Source organism: Lucilia cuprina, chromosome 5 (genome assembly GCF_022045245.1).
Source record: "Lucilia cuprina isolate Lc7/37 chromosome 5, ASM2204524v1, whole genome shotgun sequence".
Taxonomy (NCBI): Eukaryota; Metazoa; Arthropoda; class Insecta; order Diptera; family Calliphoridae; genus Lucilia; species Lucilia cuprina.
The window spans coordinates 51,695-72,500 of NC_060953.1; the positions used below are offsets into that span (position 1 = coordinate 51,695).

The 20,806-nt window shown below is 27.8% G+C and overlaps 2 protein-coding genes across 8 annotated transcripts in view; one reads left to right on the forward strand and one right to left on the reverse strand.

The window, feature by feature from the left end:
* Nucleotides 1-439: 439 nt before the first annotated feature.
* LOC111690782 (vegetative cell wall protein gp1) lies at nucleotides 440-18,895 on the reverse strand. Of its 3 annotated transcripts, none has more exons than XM_023453355.2 (4): nucleotides 18,750-18,895; nucleotides 16,527-17,127; nucleotides 2,045-2,647; nucleotides 440-1,976 (listed from the first exon to the last, which is right to left on the reverse strand). In XM_023453355.2, the coding sequence occupies exons 2-4, from the start codon at nucleotides 16,585-16,587 to the stop codon at nucleotides 955-957; spliced, it is 1,686 nt and encodes a 561-aa protein (XP_023309123.2). In that variant the 5' UTR covers nucleotides 16,588-17,127; nucleotides 18,750-18,895; the 3' UTR covers nucleotides 440-954. The 3 variants fall into 3 exon arrangements, with proteins under 3 accessions (XP_023309123.2, XP_023309115.2, XP_046808123.1); XM_023453347.2 differs by lacking the exons at nucleotides 16,527-17,127; nucleotides 18,750-18,895 and adding exons at nucleotides 7,912-8,286; nucleotides 8,978-9,278; XM_046952167.1 differs by lacking the exons at nucleotides 16,527-17,127; nucleotides 18,750-18,895 and adding an exon at nucleotides 7,912-8,927.
* Nucleotides 18,896-19,564: 669 nt separating this feature from the next.
* LOC111690823 (drebrin-like protein) overlaps nucleotides 19,565-20,806 on the forward strand; it is a 4,692-nt gene continuing 3,450 nt past the window's right edge. For 2 of the 5 annotated variants that reach the window (XR_006941061.1, XM_023453412.2), the window contains exons 1-2: nucleotides 19,565-20,143; nucleotides 20,226-20,397. Coding sequence is in view for 4 of the 5 variants with exons in the window: in XM_023453412.2 (XP_023309180.1) it covers nucleotides 20,061-20,143; nucleotides 20,226-20,397 (255 nt within the window). In the remaining variant the exon portion in view is untranslated. The remainder of the gene's footprint in view (nucleotides 20,144-20,225; nucleotides 20,398-20,806) is intronic. The other 3 variants (XM_023453405.2, XM_046952171.1, XM_023453397.2) reach the window with 3 other exon arrangements.

Consider the following 20,806-nt stretch of genomic DNA (forward strand, 5'->3'; position numbering starts at 1 on the left):
TATTAAATTTCTTTATTTTTGTCTATTTTTTTAATTAAAAAATGCTTATTAATTTTTTTTTAGCAAATAATAGGAATTCATTATAAAACTTATACATATTATACAAATTCTAAAAAATTATAGGAAATTTTTTTTAAGATCATGTTTTAATCTCTTATTGTTAGAATAATTTATATTAGTTTAATTAAAATATGAGAAAAAATTAAAACAAAACTTTTAATTTAAAACATATTACTTCAAGAGAAGGTTAAGGATATACACCTTTTTATTACTATTAAACTTAAATAAAGCAATTTATACAGATCAGAATGTAACTAATTAAAGTTACAAGTTATTAAAGCAAAAACAAAAAATGATTTTTCGTTCATCATGAATGAATAGAAAGGTAAGGGTAAATTCAGATTCAGTAATACTTAGAGTCCTATCTCATTCATTTTTGTTACGTTTCATAACTCAAGCAAATAGAACTGTGGTATGAACTGTTCAAACAAAACACATTTTAAATTGAGATCTTTCATAAATATACGTTGCAGTTGGTATGCACATACGTATTAAGAGTATATTTTATATACCGATGAGTTAATGTGGGACGAAACACATCCTTTGTGTTTATAAATGACTGGTTACAGCTCCAAAGTTTATTTTCGTCTAATTGAAACATATCAAGTCAATTTTGAATTAAATCAACGATATGTTGTTGTATTATATATTTTTTTGATTTTATAAGATTATTTTAATATTCAAACGAAAACTAAGTTTTTATTCAAATATCACTTTGTAAAAATATCACTCCAAATGTTTTAATAAATTGCATTCAATCGATGATGATTTTTTAATATAATTTTCCTAAAAATTTAGCTTGTTTTTTTTTTTTTTTTTTGTAAAGTTCTACCTTTTTTAAACCATTTCATTTTACGTATGAACTGCAAAGGTTTTTTTATTCTCTTAATGAATTCATTTACGAACTTCTTTACTTTCTTGTAATTTCTTCCAAGTATCTCCCAATGCTTTTGCGAAATGGTCATCTACTGATGCTAAAACTTCAGCACTTGCATTGCCGGCATTGGTAGATTTCCAGTTTGAAGTTATAGGGGAGGACGGTGAAGGAGAAGACGTATTAGAAGAAAAGGTTGTAGAGTTAGAACTTACGTTATGATTAGTGGTAGAAGTAGGAGAAGCTGGCGGAGTTGGATTATGGGATTTAACATTTTGCAACCCAGGTTCAGTTTTTATACGCATTATAGCAGGCAAATTGGGTGAAGGGTTTGAAACTGGCACGTTCATTGCCGGTGGCGTACGACGTGGTGATGATGATGGAGAATTATCAATTGAGGCAAAATGAGAAATAGTCACTCCAACTGCCGGTAACTGTTGCTGGTGCTGATGCAAAGGCAATGGGGAAGCTGTTCTGGACCCAACCGCATTAAATATTGGCGTTTGCGTAGTGTTGCCCAACTTAACCCCTGGTATTGGTGCAGGTGAATGTGGTGAAGTTAGTGGCGTAATAGCTATTAACGACGAAGACTTCTGCAAGCTAATAGCCTGTTGCTGTTTTGGCTGCCCACATGGTCTAACCACCAATGGCAAAGGTGGAGAATTTGGTCTTGTCGATATTTTAATTTGGGTTGCTATGGCAGCTGGTGATAGTAAAACAGAATTAGCTTTAGGTGCTACATGTACTTGGTTCTGGTGTGCATGCTGTGTGTTATGCTGATGATTGTCTGTGGGTAAACTGGTTGGGTAAGCGGGTGGAGGATTCAATTCTAATTGTGTTAAGACAGTATGAGAGGGCAAGGATGATGCTCCAGATGATGACGGTAATGTTGGAGATGGACTCCTGACATGAGCTCTTGGTGGCTGTGGATTTTGGGGTTGGGGTGATGGTGTTTTCGTCGACTGGTTAGCAGGAGATCTCTTCGAAAATAATGCGTGGTAGCCCGGACCCAGCGAACGTCGAAAATGTTCGTCAATAGATTCTAAAAGAAAAATATTTGTTTAATGTATTAACATTGCTTAAATTCTCGAATATTTCTAATTTATTTACCGCAACTACGATTGTCATTTTCTCGATTCGCTACTAGAGGTGACTCTCTAACATCTCGTTTTGGTGGTGCTTGTGTTATTACACTAGGGCGCGCTAACGATGAAGCAAATTGAGAACCAGGTAATGGCTCCCGATAGGGTGGTGGAGGTGAATTGCGTTGTTTTAAAGTACCAACAGACATATCTAATGGCGCGTCGTCACTTTGAACCGAGTGAATATGTTGCAAAACCTGAGAGTGTGCAATTTGACCCAAATTAATTTGTCCCGTTAAAGTAGAATGGGGCGGTGTAGATGACGCGGAACAACTTGCAGATTCACTTAAAGGACGCATGCTTGCTGCTGCGGCGGCAGCCATCATTATTGAAATCTGATGAGCATTAGTGTGTATGTGCGTGTTCGCATTAGATACTGATCCAGAGGATATGGGAGAGTGTTGGACATGGGCAGCTGGCGGCGGCGACGAACTGGGGGACGAAGCACGCACACTATTTGTCGAGGAACCCGGCGATGGGTGATGGTGTGGATGATGATACTCACCCGTACGTAAACGTCGTTCACGGCGCCATGCTGTAGTTGGCAATTCTTTGGAAGTTAACCGGGTCTCTGCAACAACAAATAAAACACTTATGAAATATTTCTCATCCATGTTAAACATATTCGAATTTACTACAAGTGGGCGTTATGAATCATAAATTTATATACTACATATGTACATACATATATTCAACAAAATCCAAGTGTACATTCAATACACATTACACATTTTGATCTTTGTAATATAAAGTTTATTTTGTTTTCTTTATTTTAGCTAGTCGTTAGGTTTTTGCGGCAAAACCAAAATATATCTACATATGTACATACACATATACTCGCTCAAAAAAAAAAAAAAAAAAACAAAAGACTTTGGCAACAAACGTGATATTTTTAATAAAATTCATATTCTCATTCGCTTTGCTTATGTATTTTCTTCTCTTTTAAAAACGAGTTTTTTTGCTGTTGTTTATGTTTTCCTAATGGATACCTACTTGTTTTTAGTACATTGGATCTATTGGTGGTATATTATGTACATACATATTAAACATACATACATATGTATATAAATTAAAAATGAAAACAAAACTAAAATCTGGAGGAAACTCTAACTTACAAACAACAACTAAATCTATGTATATATAGAATGTATTTTGTATGTATAAATTGTATGTAAAAAATGTATATTAGGGTGGTCACGATGTTCGCTACAAAAATTAAAGTTTAGTTCATTCTTCAATTTCACAAAATTTTTGTTTTGTGGTCAAAAATTTGAGGGCTTAACAAATCATTTATAACGGGCTTAGTAAATAATACGCCATTGTTAGCCGTTTTTTAAAGAGGCAGAATTCATTGAGTTATAATGGAATTGCTTTTACATTTACGCCATACAATGATAAATGTACGTATATGCGCTTACAAACATCAGCATAAATCGGACCACTTCGTCATCATATAAATAGTAAAGTATCGTAAAATGTATGTACATATAGTTATATAAAATCCAAAAAGCCCTAAGTAACAATTTTTTCAGGAGAAGCAAAAAAACCTTCTAAAATGATAAATATACCAAAAATATTCAACATTTTCTCAAGTTAACTTAATTTTTTATTAATAAATTAGTATTTGAAGAAAAAATTGCGGTTTACGCTTTACATACGGAGATATGAAACTTACGCCCTTGAGAATTATTTTTTTCTGAAAACCAAAAGGGGCGTAAATTACATTAAAAATAGTAAGGTTTAACATTTTTAACTTAATTTCAATCGGTTTTTGTTGGTCAAATAGGACGAAACTGGAAGGCTTTTTTGTTTTTGTTAACATTTTTGAAAAAATTATGAAGCTGTTAAGGTACATAATATCTAAATCGCAAGGATTCGCTTAAAGTGTCGTTGTTTTATTTAATGCCAAATTACAACAATTTTCAATTTCAAAGTTAAAAATTCAAAAGAATTTTGAAATTTTTATGAATTTAGAATTTTAGAACGTAATCTTTTAGAATATCGTTGATAGGGACGTCGATTTTAATTGTAGGAGTGTAAAATTTAGCAGGAACATGTAGTTTGATACGATGCATCATAAATCAATCAAAAAGTCGATTTTGACTTTTTCACATATACACAATCGTAAAGCTATGAAACGAAATGGAATTGGTTATTCTTTTTCATATTGTAATAAATTTTGTAATAAATAGTATGATCGATCATAAGTTTTTTTTTTCATTCAGAATATTAAAAGTTCATAAATAGTAGTCAAAAAATCATAGAAAATTACAAAATTTAAGAAATTATGCCACAAGATTGAATTATTAAAAATAATGATTTTTAAGTTTTGAAAAATTCTAATATTTTCTAAGATTTTTAAAAGTTTATAAACAGTATGATATTTTACATGAGAAATTTTTGTTTGTCGTTGTCTTATTCTATTTAATATATCAATTTAAACTGCAATAATTGTTTAAAATCTATTTGAATAATATCCATACAACAACAAAGTATTCAAGATTTCCAATTTATTTAAGGTTTATAGAAGCTAAAGAATATTAGCAATCATGTTTAATCAACCACTCTCTTTAAAATCCTTGAGTCAAAAAATCATAGAAAATTAAAAAATTTAAGAAATTATGCCACAAGATTAAATTATTAAAAATAACGATTTTTAAGTTTTGAAAAATTCTAAGATTTTTATATGAATTTTATACATATACCCCTTATTCATAAAAAACTTGAACTTTATAAACAGTTTATAAGTTAAAATTTGTATGGGAATTTTGTTTTATAATCCCCTTTTTCATAAACAGCATTTTATTTTATAAAAGGTTTATAAAACAAAATTTCCATACGAAATTTGATTTATAAATCCTTTAAAACAAAAAAACAAAATATATTTTATAAAATTTTGGAAAATACCTTAAAAAAACAGTTCATAATTTTATGTTAAAACGAACTTATGTGTATAAGCTAAATTGAGTACCGTGATCCAAAATGAAAAAAATATTTTTTATGTTTTATATCAATCATATTTCTTTGTAATGTTTTATTTTGAACTTCCGTTTATGATATACATACATATGTACATATACGACCTATACTATATCGTTACCAAAAACGCAAAAGGCCATATCTAAAATTTTAAATAATAAATCATCGATTGTTTTGATACGTCTTTTGACTGCTTTTGTATATCGGGTTGTATATTTTACTGTCAATATAGAGGCCTGTTAAAGAATTCCATGCCAATCGATAGTGGAATTAATCAGAAAAAGAAAACAAAAAGTCTTTCGGAATGAAACCACTTTCAGTTTTTAAATCGTAATTTAAATTTATTGTATCAAATTCGCGCGTAATAATGCGAAATCGCATTTGATGCAATACACGAGAATCGATGAAAATTTAAATTTTTGTTAGTTTGGGGTTGAATGCATTTTAAGTGACTATATATGCATGTAATTATATAACATTATTATTCCTTCCAAACTCCTAATAAATAAAAAAATACAAAAAAAAAAAATACAAAAAAACGTGACAAAATTAAAATAAAATTTTTAATTGTTTATATATTGTTTTAAAGCATGAGAGTACATGCATACGTCTAAATGTCAATGGCAATAACGGAAGTAGTGGATAATGGATAAAAATTCATAAAACTCCATGCAAAACAAAATGTGTCATAACTTTTATAGAAAAAGCATTTTATTTTTAAAATAATAAAAAAACTTTAGACTCGATTTTGATATTTTTCGAATTGTGAATATAATAGAGACAGAAGTTTTTATTATTTAAATTAAAATTTAAATTAAAAATTTTATTTGGTTTGTATTTTATTTCTAAGAAAATACAAATTACTTTTGATTTGTATTTTTTATATTTTCCGTAAAAATTACTGAGAACTTTGCAAATGAAAATCAATAATAAAAAACACAAATATTTTTTAAGCCATAAGACACAAATAAAAATCAGGCAATGATTTTTATTTTTTGAAATTAATTATAAAACTCATTATGCGATATTTACCTTTAAAAGACAGTAAAAATTGTCGGGTTTAAACAGAGATTAATAAAAAATTGGTATAATTTTTTACCACTGATATCATCGACCAAATTTGCTGAAATTGTGCAAAAATTAGATTCGAAAATTGAAAAATTCAAATTCTTTAGATGATTTTCATTCTTTGTTTTGAAAAATAAAAATCATTGATTGATTTCTATTTTTTTTTTTTTTTTTTTTTTTTTTTTGAATAAATAAAAATTACTGGGTGAGTATTAAAAAATCAGAAATATTTTTTATTGGAACAGAAAGAATAAAAATCAAAAATAATTTTTATTTTAAATTTTTGTTATAAATTTTCTAAGCAAAAATTTCATATACTCATATCTAAATATGTTCCCTTTTCACTTTTTCGTTCATTATCTTTTTTATCGTGAAAAATTCCCCTTGTTGTAAAATTTGTTGATGGAATTTTTCTTACCTAAACCTAAACATTGATCAAATAAATGATTTCAAAATTCAAGAAAATTTGTTTGTTTCGAAATTGTTAAATGTTATAAGTTTGATGGCAACTTATAACATTTAACAATAAAAACGTTACACTTTAAGCGAATTCTTGTGATAAAAACAAGAGCTTTAGATTAGATGTATTCCCCCTATATTGAATATTGGAGCAATTAAAATAAATATTACCACGATTTTAAGGCAAACATTTTTGATAATTACGAAATTTGTATTCCTAAAATGACACTGTATATCAAAAAGACACAGAAAAACGCCAAAACACCTAAACTTAATTTAGGGTCGTAGAATCTAGTGGCATCCTCCGCTTTGAAAAGTTGGGTCAAAATCGGGAGCGTTTTAAAGTATGAACTTTTATGAGGTGATATTTTATTTTAATTTTGAAAAAAGTTTTCAGGCATAGACATACTATGTATAAATGCATAACAAATAAATATAAATGCATAATAATTCAAATTGACTCTAATTTCATGTCTTTTACTTTTCTATGTGTGTGTGTGTTTTCTTTTTAAATTTAAATTATCAAAAATAACCTCAGAAACAGTTAAAACTTTAAAATGCAATATCTCCCGAATTTGTAAAGAAAATAATGTACATATTGAATTTCTATTGCAAGGATTTATTCCCAAACGTATTCATTTGATAGACAATTCAAATAGTCACGTATTAAGCACGCGTTGGCCAACTGATGTTTTGATAGAAAAACACATATTATGTATTTTATATACACACAGTAGTGATCAAAACATTTGGAATTGATGCAAAATTTCACATTTGTCTTCATCAAAAATCGGCAGATCAAAAATATATATAAACCATATTGCCTATTTTCATAATAAGAGGATGCCATTTGAAAACAGCTTTTCGTATACTTTTACACATAGGTATCGTCACATATGATATCGTCTTACTTTATTTTTTTTTTTAATTTTGTTCAGTTAAATAACCGTCTCTTCATAACGGTTATATTAAAAAAACGAAATTATTGGATTAATATACATGTGTAAATGTTATGTACAAATTATGTAAATATCATACAAATTAAGTCGCGGCTTCAAAAAACTTTAAAGTGTCCCCCTTAGACATTTTCTTGAAAACTGTCCAGCTAACGAATGAGCTGGACCCAAAATAATTTAAGTTGCCATATGATATAACAACGACTATTTTAAGAACCACTTTTTGCGAATCCATCTAATGTTTGTATGTATTTATTCATTTGTCATTTTGCGATATTTTCGACATTAGAAAAAAATATGTTTACATACCTATCTAGATATGTAAATACATTTGTATATCATTTCAAATGGATCTATGTATGTCGAAACAAACCTTTTTTAAACAGTAGTTGATGGTGTTGATGATATAATTGATGGTGAACAGCAGCTTGTTGCAAATCTCGCCAAGGTTGCCATATTAAACTATTGGACATATTGGAGCTATCTAATTGTTGTTGGAGCGATAAAGTGTTTGTTGTAGAAGATTGACTTTGTAATTGTTGTTGCAGTTGTTGTTGATGCAGCAAAAATTGTTGTTGCTGTTGTTTAAAAGCATTAACAATATAAAGATAATCCATTTTTTTTTAATTTGTGTTAAACGACAACAATTATATTTCAATTCTCCTTAATCATTATCCAATAACAAGTCTGATATTTTACTTTGTATATTTTTTATTTTCTTTTTAGCATTTTCTACTATTATTCATTACTATTTAACAATGAACAAATAAATCATAAACAAACACAAATGTACGTTTACTTATATGTATATATGTACATACATATATACATACATACGTAAGTATGGCATATATCGAATATAGATATTTATATTATGCAAAACGATTCTTTCAGTTTACTTTTTTGCTGACTTTCGCGAAGTACACGTTTTTACACACTTAAAGATTATATACACAGTAGTAAATCAGTATTTACATATACATATGTATGTATACTGGTATTCATATACACATGTATATACATGTATTTATTCATATTATAAAATATATTTGCACATTGCCAACTGGCAATAACACAGAACTCAATTTGAATTAAAAGTATTGTGAAAAGTTAAAAATTAGAAAGATTGACAGCGGTGTTTTACGATCGAAGTTTTTGTTTGTGATGGAAGCAATGACGATGCCAAACCGCTGAGGGGAATGCAAAAATAAAGTGGGTGTTTATTATTCTCTTAAAATTTCTTCAAAAGAGTTTAAACATTTAGTTAAAAAGCATTCCACATTTATCTCGTTTATATGTATTTCTTGTTCTTGTACTGAATATTTAAAAATCGTTTGACACTAATTATATGTTTTTAACATCACATTCTATAATTTATTTGTATTTTAACATATGGTTTCGATTGCATTTTATTTATGAATGTATTTGTTAATACATACACTTATCTCTAAGATTTGTTTAGTCTTCACAATTTTAATAAAATTTGCAAAATAAAATATTTTTATTTATATGTGTAAGTAGGTATATTTTTTGTTTGAAAAACTTTTGTTTGCAGGCATTGCAATGCCGTTAACTCGTGCTTTAATTATCGACTTACAAAACTGACTGAAGCTCACTTACTTAGACTCTCCGCAGCTACTCAATTTCTTAAAAGAAAACAAAGTCAAAAACAAAACGAACAATACTCTCTTAAACTCTGTTAAAAAACTCTACACGATAGCTTGACTATAAAGCAGCGTCGTCAACTTTTTAACTTCAAAAAGCAATAGAATACAGAAAAGCCGCGATTTTTTCAAAGAGTAAATAATAAACCTATTTTCACAAAATACAGAAAGCAAAGCAGAGTTACAAAATATTAATACATAAGTACATATTTATGGTATAAAATAAAAATAAATATCAAACATGTTCAAATTCGGAACTAACTCGGTTTTATTAAAAGAAAACATGCAAATCACATTTTATTAAATAACTATGAGATCTCAACTCTAAGCTTTGCATTACTAAAAGATCACTTAAAATTTTTAATTACCCAGCAGTTCGGTCCGTCAGTCCCGAACTACCTATTAAACCTACCATTTAGAGTTTGTTTTTCAGTGTCCACTCTCTCGCTTACAAAGGAGACACTAAAGAAATGATTGCCTTCACCCTCGTATACAAAGAATACATCCGTATATTGTCAATCAGGTGGTTAGACGTAAATGGAAATCACTGTTTTCTTCGGATGCTTTGACTCCTTGTCAATTTAACTATTGAGAAAATTTTAATAAAATTATAGAAATTACTAAATTTAATAAATTATTAACAATATATTAACGGGGCGTTTCTTAAAACTCCGGCACAGTAAATTAAGCATAGGGGGCCCAGAGATAATGAGAATTTATAGAATGGGATATATGGGTATTTTTTTTCTATTATAATAAATCTAAATATATAAAAGCAAGCAATCAGGTACTATGCCTAATCTTATATACCCACCATCAAACCGTATGCACTAAATAAAATGTTCTCCTATAAACATAAGGTGAGATTTTGACTTGTAAGAAACATTTAAAAGCTATACTCGCAATTATAAGCCAGGGACACTTATATATTTGGGTATGATCAGTTATGGAAAGAATCTCATAAAATTCGGTAGAGAAATTTGTGCTCATAAGAAACTTACTTGTGTTGAATTTCTGTACCATACTTGTATTTTAAAGGTAGTAATGAGCTTTAAAGTAATTTTCTGAGGGTTAATTATGAACCGATCATCATAAAATTCGATAGATAGATTTTTGCTAGTAAGAAACATATTATGTATATCGAGATTTAGAGATAAACATGTATTTTTAAGCCAGTAATGGGCGTTAAAGTCATTTTTTGGAGGAATTTGGCTCATATAAGTTTAGTTTTTTTCTGGTACTTTTTCGTTTATTTTATTCCATTATGAATGGGGTGGCGAAGAACACTAGGTAAGGTGGTAAAGAATATACCTATTTTTACATATCCTACGTAGGTACATATATAGTTTAAAAATCTTTAGATACATACTACATACATAAAGCTTGCTTTCATATTCTCTTTTGTAATGTTTCTCTTTTTACTATTATTTGTTTAATCAATTTCCGTTTTATTTTTTGATGCCTCAACTGTTCGTATTTTTTGTTTGTTTTGTTTTTACTTTTATTTGTTTATTTTATTATTATTTTTTTTTTGATATTTCTTATTATTTTGCAATTTCTTGTTTTCTGTAGCTTAGTGTTTATCAGTTTGGTTTTTTTAATGGTAATATTATTATAAAAATGGAATTGTTAGCTGTAGGGATTTCTACCTATGTGCTTTCTTTTAAAGTTCATTATCCATTTTGTTTTTACAATGATGTCTACGTATTTGCATAATATTAACCCATAACGTCCCATAAATCGACACAAATAAATCGTATATATTTTTTATATTATTGTTTGCTTTAGGAGTAATACTTCTTAAACGATGCTTTTTATGTGCTGTTTCTTGATAACGAGCGAGTAGTTTGAGCACAAATTTTACTTGTATTTTTTATTGTAACAAAAACAAAATACAAGTAAAATTTTAACTCAAACTACTAACACGTTATTTAGAAACAACACATTAATGTACTAAACACGAGAAAATTAAAAGTATTTTTATAAAAAAAAGATCTTCAGTTCCCTACCAGCGATTGAAAATTTTGACCTCAGTATAAATTTTTCTGGAATCTTTTTGAATTGGGTGTCGGATATTTTCTTATTTAGATATCCACTATTTTACTTAAAAACTAAATTTTGAACTGAAACAAACTTTATTATTAAAACGTTGGTTTTCCTCGAAATAAGGGTTATCTAAACAGGGTCTTGCCGGATCTAATGATATGCTAGCATTATTTATATATAAATATTTCTAACGCCATCTAGTGTGATATCTTCCAGATGTCTCGAACATTATTTAATGGACATCTTATCCTTTTTTAAAGTATTATGGTATTAGTTTATTATGACTAGCTCTATTATTTATTTTTTGTAATAAATCACATCATACGGACTCTTCTATGAAATTATCTACCAATACCATAAATATATTTCTTAAATATAATATTATTTCTACAAAGATGGTCTCCAGTCACTGCAAAATGTAATTTTTTAGCTATTATTTAAAATTAGCAATTATTATTTGCTTTTGCTATGATTATCTTGAATATGAAAATATTACCTAAAATTATATTTATAATCAAAAGTTATAACTAAAGTCTGTTGCCTCAATAAAAATTTGTTTTATTTTAACATTTCTATCACTTTATGTATGCTCGTCGGCCAAATTCGACATTTTTTAATTTAGTTATTTTATGATCTAATAACCTAACTAATATTTTATTAGATTCATTTTAAATTAATGAAAATAATTAGATTTTTGTGAAAAAGATACATGAATTTTCTTTCTCACAAAAATCTATATTTGATTCGATACAAAATAACATCATCAGTACTCAAAGGAAAAGTTGTTAAACAACTTTACAATAAATACAGAAGTAAATAACAATGTAAAAACGTCAAACTAAAACTAGAAACATGTAAAAAAAAAGAAACCGAAATTATATCAAAATATTTGCCATTAAAACTAGATAATTTTAGATATGAAACACTAAGAACAACGATTTAAAAACGTCTACGTACAAAGATTGCGTACAGTATAGAACTTACATATCACCTCGAGAAGCCTTTATTTTTAACTAATTAGAAATCATGAAAAATTTTATTAATAACTTATTTTATAGCATTTACATTAATGAAATCCATTGTGGAAATATAACGGCGGCAAAGCATTATTGAAATAATATCTACCAATAATATTTTTAAACATATGTATTATTGATTAATAATAATCAATTGTAGCAATATAAAGAAACTCGAAAATATTTGTTTGCACTTAAATCAAAGTTTTTTAAAAGTAAATAAAGAAAATAAAATACACAAAAACTGTGTTTGAAAAATACTTGAAATTCCAAGGCAAGCTAAATTTCAATAACTTTATTTCTGTATATTTTTTACACATGAGAAGTGCACTTATATTTTTTTAATTTGTCACGATTTCTTTTTGTTTATTCATAAACAATTTTTGAGAATTTGGTATTCCGTCAGTGGAATTTAAAAATTCAAAAATATGTATATTATTATTTAATATACATAACTATGAAACAAGAATTTAATGATAAATGTAACATCTATGAATATTTTTAAGGCTTGATTTAGGATTATTTTCAGTTATAAGTTTATAATTATAAAGAAAATATGCGAAAAATTTCAACAATTTAACCATTTACAAGGTTAATCCTTCCTTGCAATTTTGGCAATTTTCATTTTAGTATACATAATAATAAATATAATAATAATAAATTTAAGTAAAATTTGTTTAATTACATATATAGTTGATACAATTATAATGAAGAAAGATGTAGATTATTTATTTATTTTACTTTTATTTATTCATCTAATAATACAAAAGCCTTTTGGCCAAATTAATAGATATTAAAAAATAAAATATATAAATATATATAAAAAATATGTAAGGAGTGAGATCGAAAAATTCTTAACACACGTTTTTCATTACATTTTTCAACCAAAGTATTATTTGATTTTTTTTTTTGATCAAGTTACCTTTGAAAAACATGTCAGTTATTATGTGTAATGTCAATTACATTAATTTTTTTGTTAATCTGATTAAAATGAGTGACCAGAAAAAAGTGCGTACTGAAATTATTAAATATTTTCAACTAAACCCAACTTGGTCTTACAAAAAGTTGGCCAAGCATACAAAGGTCTGCCTTCAAACTGTTTCCAATGTTATTAAACAGTACCGGGAGATCTTGTCAGTTGATAGAAAACCTGGTTCAGGTAGAAGGAATGGTCCACATGGTGTTTCTAAAGCCAAAAAAATAGAACGCATTTTCAAAAGAGCTCCCAACACATCCGGTAGGAAAGCAGCTCGGTTAGCTCAGTGCTCGGACTATTTGGTACGAAAAGTTAAAGCTAATGCAGGTTTAAAAACATACAAGGCTCAAAAAGTTCCTGACAGGAACGCTGCTAAAAATTTAGAGGCCAAAAACAGAGCACGGAAATTGAAGTCAAGTTTTATAAAAAAATATTCTTGCTGCATAATGAATGACGAAACGTATGTTCTGGCAGATTTTTCGCCACTTCCAGGTCAAAAGTTTTATGTTGCTGATGATCGAGGGAATGTTGAAGAAAAGTTTAGGACCCAAAAGCAGACAAAATTTCCCAGAAAGTTCTTGGTATGGCAAGCAATATGCAGTTGCGGCAAAAGAAGCCAATCATTTGTTACAAAGGGCTCTATAAATACCGAAATTTACATCAAGGAATGTTTACAAAAAAGGCTGCTTCCATTCATAAGACTTCATAATGTGTCCACTTATTTTTGGCCTGACTTGGCATCCTGTCACTATGGTAAACAAGCCCTTGAGTGGTACAAGAACAATAATGTGGTATTTGTACCAAGAGAGGCAAATCCTCCAAACTGCCCGGAGCTAAGGCCAGTGGAGAGATATTGGGCTCTTGTTAAAAGAGAATTGAAGAGTACAAAAAAGGTGTCCAAAAGTGTGATAGATTTTAAACGGAGATGGACTACATGTTCGAGCAAAGTGACAGAAAGCACTATAAAAACGTTAATGGAAGGGTTTCCGAAAAGGGTTCAAAATTTCATCACTAGTGATTAAAACTATAAAAATATTTTTTTTTGTAAATTGTTATAATAATTTGAATCAAATAAAAAAAAAAATAAAGCTGTAAGTTTAGTGGTTTCTTTTTTATAAACATATATGTATGTTAAGAATTTTTCGATCTCACTCCTTATAAATAAATAGTGTTCCCCAGCAAAACATCATCATCTCTTTAATAATTAAATGCTTAGAGTATCAAAAACTAAAAACATTAAAAGTCCCACTAGAGATTAAAATAAGCTAGAAGTTTATTCTTAAAAACATGAATGTTCCCCGAAAAACTTCTTAGATCTTAATTCTACAAATCATATATGAAAATTTCAATAAAATTCCTTTATTTTTAAAAGATAGCACTCATTCATTAAATTTTATATGAAAATTATGTTATATAAACTTTTTATCAAATAATAGTTTATGAATATGGGCGTGAATGTTTAAGAGCAGTGTCACATATTCAATATACATCAAAATAATATCATTTTTCCCTATTACCTTCAACCTCTCATATTTCAATGTTTTTAAATAATTTTAAACATACAACATAATTTTCCTTATGTCGAAATCTGTCACTCAATAATTTCTACACTATATAGTACACGAAATTGTTTGAGTAACTGAAATTTAATTGAATATTTTTATAATTTATTATAAAAATATTCAATTAAAAGTTTAAAATCTTTCACTCAAGAAATTCGATAGACACTACACACGAAATTGTTTGAGTAACTTCCCAGGAAAAATTAAACGAAGTATGTACACTCAAATTTCGTTTTATGCGATTAATTGAATTTTTAAATCCTTCCATTAAAAATCTAACAAAATCGCAAATAAAAAATCAAGAAAAATTTAATTTTTTACTGAAACCATAAAAAATAAAGGTAACGAACATATACATATATGATTTTTTAACGAAAATACATATAATATCTTTAAAGTAAAAATAGTATTTCATGTACAAAGAATTTAAACAATACGTACATATCTGAACCGGAATTGATGAAAAATCAGTAGTAGTTCCTTGTTGAGAATTTTTTTGGATGTATTTGAACCAACATTTTCCTCAAAATTATATTTGCAAACAAAATGTTTAGAATTCTAAAAACGCATAAATTCACATTCGCATAAAACGATATTAGAGAATTACATTTATCAGATATATTTTTTGTACTAAGTTTTTTTTGAGCTAAAACCAGTAAGAGTTCTATATTGGGCTTTGCGAATCTTATATACCCTTCACCACGATATGGTAAAAAGTTCCATATTATAGTAACTTTTGAAAAACAAAAAAGTACCAAAATATCACCCCTTATAGGTTCTAACCTAGTCCGGGCTCTACATACTTAATTTCATGTTTCTAGGTTCAATAGAAAATTTAAAAAGTACCTTTTGAAAACTAAAATAAATCCCCTTTTATGGATTCTGCTCTGGCTCTGCTTTAATTTTATAAACAAGAATAACAAAATTTACCATAATATTATATATTTTGATTCTATTTCATCCGATTTTTGATAGAATTAATAAAAATTCATATTTGGGGTCTTCTGAAAAACGAAGGTGAAGGTTACCCTATAAAGGGTACTTTTTACCCAACTAGATAAATTTAGAATCTTGATTATTAATAGCTTTTAGTTAATAATGAAATTTAGTGGCCTTTTGTATTAAATTTACTCATTCACTGTTAATATTTATAAGGTATTCAATGGAAAACATTACCCGTTTGTTAAATCCCAAATTCGATAAACTGAGACTTCGTTAAACCAGGAAACCACTACAAATCAATTTCCTAAAAAAGGGCATAAAAAATAATTATTGATAATGTCCTTAGAAGTCCTTGAATCAAATAAAAACAAAAAATGTTTTTATATTTAATATGAATTCAGAAAAATTTTCCCATAGCCCAAATTAGCTGAAATTGGGTAGCTAATGACAATACAATAATATGTTCGAATATTTGAAATTGGGTTAGGAAATTCGAAGTCATGTTCGAAAAAAATTTTATGTCTTTAAAGTAATATGTCGATAAAAAAAACTTAAAAAAATAGAAAACTAAAATTTTTATAACAGTTAACTAGTTCTTGTAGGCCGAATGGGTTCAAAAATAATGGTAATGAAAAATTTAAGTAATTTAAATTTTTAATTTAAAAATTTAAGTTATTTAAAATTTAAGTAATTACTAATGCAATCGCTTCATAAAAAAGTAATTTTTGAGTAAGTCTAATGTTACTTAAAATGAGTTTATATGGAACAAAAAAAATACATACCATTTGCATTATCCTGCACCATTGTAGCAGCACGTGATAAAACATCTAACGCAGATTCCATGCTTTTTAACAGCCTTTTTTGATATTATTGTCGTAAAAAATATTTTTTAATAAAATACCTTTTGTTCACTTTCACTTTGCAATGTTTCGTTATAAATCCTTTTTTATTGAAATAAGTTTTATATTGTTGCAAACTAAACACAAGCATTCAAACACATAAGAACCAATAATTGTTTTCGATTAAATCGACGTCAGTATGTCTGGCGTGGCTAAATTATTTATCTTTTTATTACAATTTTAAAGTATATTTATTTTTCTTTAAAAAAATGTTTACGTTTGTAGGTGAGTGGGAGGAGAAAATATACACGAACCAAAACGAAAGACTATCATTTAGAAAATAATTAAAAGCGCGTAAACTTCGTTCATTAAACACTGCAACTTTAAAGAAAACTAAAACAACAATGTCAGTAATTGACAACTTCTTACTTAAATTTAAGTTAAGTATCTTAGAGCTTTTTTTATATATCCACAATGCAAATATTGAATGTGCGAACGATCCTGACTGGCTAAATTGTACGTTGTTTTAAATTCCAATGGAAATCTGTAAATGTAAGATTAAAATTCGATTTTATTTTTATTTTTAATCAAAATCTTAAAATTCTAACCTACGTTAACTAAAAGAAAATTTATCCATGAATTTTTATTATTTTTACTTTTTAAGTTTTGAAGCTAATAGTTTATATTGTTTAATATTTGGGATGCAACTGCACAACATACAAAACTTGTTGGAGTCAAACAAAATTGTATAAGAAAACGAATCGAAGAAAACCAAAACGGCTCAGAAAAATGGCAGTAAAAACCGGCAAATGAGCACAACAGCAAACACTCACACACTTAAAAAGCACCAAAAGAAACGAATCGTATAAACATATACACAATTCATCTAAAAATTCAGACAAAACCGACTAAAATTTACCCTTTATTCGACACTTCGGATTTTTTTGTATATGTACATACATTACATACATGAGTAATACTGTAAATTTAATGCAAATTAATTTTTATACGCAATTTTCATTTGATCATACTATATACGTACATACATATGTATGTAGATATTCTGGAATACATTGTATTATTTAAAGCACGGATGTGTACGGGAAGATTTAAGGATTCAGATTGTTTTTCAGATTTATTTTAAGAATGGGTGAGAAAAACTAAACAAAATGCTACTGGTGTTTGGGTCGCCATCGATAAAGTAGTAGCATGATATTAATAAGCTGAGCTATAACAACAAACCAACAAGCCCATATGGTAACAACTTGTTGTTAATGCTTCTTTTTGCTGGTAATAGTTTATTTTCTCTGTATGGGTATTTCATGTACATATGTATGTATATCTGTATGTTAATGCCTTTGTATGTATGCTGTTAGTCATAGTGTACTGAAGAATACAAAAGCTGGAGATTATGAGAAGGCAGAGGTGGAGGCCGTCATTTAAGAAATTGTTATATGTTTGTATGTACAAGTCAGGCAGCTGTTTTAAACTCTGTTATAATGGATACGCAGCAAAATCAGTGGGACGTAAAAGAAGTAATAAGCACGATGAAGTTTGGACAGGTTTGTATTTCTACATACATACATCCTACAAACGTAATATATTTTTTATAACAAAAAGAAACTTGAGCAAAATTTTGTACAGAACGTTTCAGAATGCTTTCGAATTTTTATTCTATTACCACAAATATTTTTAAAAGCTCAATTTTTGAATACTATTTATGTATATAATTACATTTCCACAAAATAATTCTCAAAACTTTTTAAAGTATTTAATAAATTAAGATGGAAGTAGTGTTTTACAATATGTATTACTATAAAAATATGTTATAGCATAGGATGCACATGCAGTATCCATACCGACTATAGCTCACATCAGATACTATAATTTATAAAAATAAAACTACATATTAATTATAATATATTGCAGATAGGTATATAAACAATTTTGCAAATTTTGTACATAAAACCATGTATGTATGTAATGTAAGTACATTCATACATATATATTTGATCTTTAAAATTTGATTAATTTCAAGTTACTCTCCAGTTATGACTCTCCATAGACTTGAATTTTTCAAAACACCATGCCTTTTACGTAAATTATTATCCAAAACATTACTAAATAAATGCTTTATTAAATAGAATGAATTCAATATTTATTTACCTTATTCAGCGAATACACTTATGTATTATATACTATATGTATATACATTGATATGTACATATGTATGTAAATATAAATATGAAAGTATATTTTTATACATATAGAAATATTTGATTAACGAACACAAGCGTATATAAAATATTTAAACATTTTGCACTATCGCGGGGAGAATCTTTTTTATAAAAGCTAAATTTTATATTTTTTTCAACTATTTTCACTTTTTAGTCTTTGACGGTAATATTAATGAAATATTTATTACTTTTGTTCATTTCTTTTAGCAATTTTTTGCAACAAATCAACAATTTAAAACCAATTCAATGTATTTTCTTGTATGAATTTTATAAGTGGAATGCGAAGAATCTCAATGGAATTTTGCTTTGTCGCTTATTTAGCACATTCTGCATCTGACATGACATTTATTGCCATCCACTCAATACCATTTCGCGTAGAGATGCCATATTTATGTTCATAGCAATACAGTGAATACAAGTTGGAATTTATGGAATAGAACGGAAATTCCAAAGATGCGAACTTCAATATAATAAATTTTTGTTAACAATTGTCCAAGGTGACTTCATAAGGTAATTATTAATTGTTAATAACAATCACCCTTAAAAGTGTACACTTAAGAGTGTACCTATTATCAAAATGCAATCAGCTGGCTGTTTTTTAAACTCTACCTTATAATTAATGTACATTGATGGTGTTAAGTATACATTGCTTAGCTGTCAGTCGCAATTGGAGGCAAAGTGTTGTATGTGTTTAAGCCTTTTGTAGTTGGTGAATTGCCAATACCTTATGTGAATTCGCCTTGATGTAGTTGATACTTTTGTGAAAAAATAAAAGAAATAAATGTTAGGAATAGAAACATTTACTTTTGTGGAGAGCTAAAGATGTATTAAAATATTTATTATTGGTGTTTTGCTAAAAAATACATTGCAGCTCCAAAGAATATTTAATTGTCAAAAAACATAAATTAATTAAATCGTTCATTTAATCAAACGATTATTGGCAAGTCACCAAAATTTAAAGTATTCAAAGGAGAAAATGCACTTGCTTTAATTGAGGAAGAAGAGAAAGTGTGAGAATATTTTCATGTAAAGTTTAGCGGATTAAAAAGTTATAAATAGGAAATTTTGACTCATCAATATACCGGTAACTTAAATAGGTGGCAGTAGTTCATAAATTAAGAAGACTCAAGGTCGACGTCTACTTGCTTTCAGTGGTGTTAGTTTTTGCTTCGTTTTTGGGTGTGGGTTTTCCTAAAAGCACAAGTAACAATAAAACAAACTAAACAGACAGCTGCAAATTATGGCCATTAGCTTTGATAAGTATAGGAAGCAGATTGAAGCTGGTTGGAAAGATGTTTTGGACGACAAGTCATCAACTGATTGGTAATTATATAGATACCCACTTTTATTGATTTTGCATAATGTACATCCATTAATACTTTCACATTTGGTGTATTTGCAACAGGGCATTGTTTGGATATGAGGGTCAGACAAATGTCTTAAAACTAGTGGCAAGTGGAGAGGGTGGCGTGGAAGAGTTATGTGAGGATTTGAATAGTGGAAAAATAATGTATGCCTTCGTACGAATTGAAGACCCAAAAACAGGATTAAAAAAATTCTTGCTCATTAATTGGCAGGTAAAATCTATCCTTTGGTATATGTATGTATATAAATTGATATAATTATAAAATACAAATTTTTTATTTACTATTGCAACTTTCCTGAAAATTTTTAAATTTATTTTTATTAATTAAATAGAAAAGTTACTGTAATAACGGCATTGACGCAATCAAATTGCAAATATTTATATTTTGCTTATTTTTTCAATAATGCCATAACTCAACATTCGCCATTTTTTAACAGACTACAACAAATGTTCGTTATTTAAAAAAAATTATATTTTCTTATAAACAACAAAACTTTATTCTTACATGTTTAATTTAATCATGTAAAAAGACTTTTTTAAAGTATGTTTTTTAGTTAGGCCACTCTTGACGTGAGTGTACGATGCAAACATGATAGGACTCATACTATTTTATAATAAAG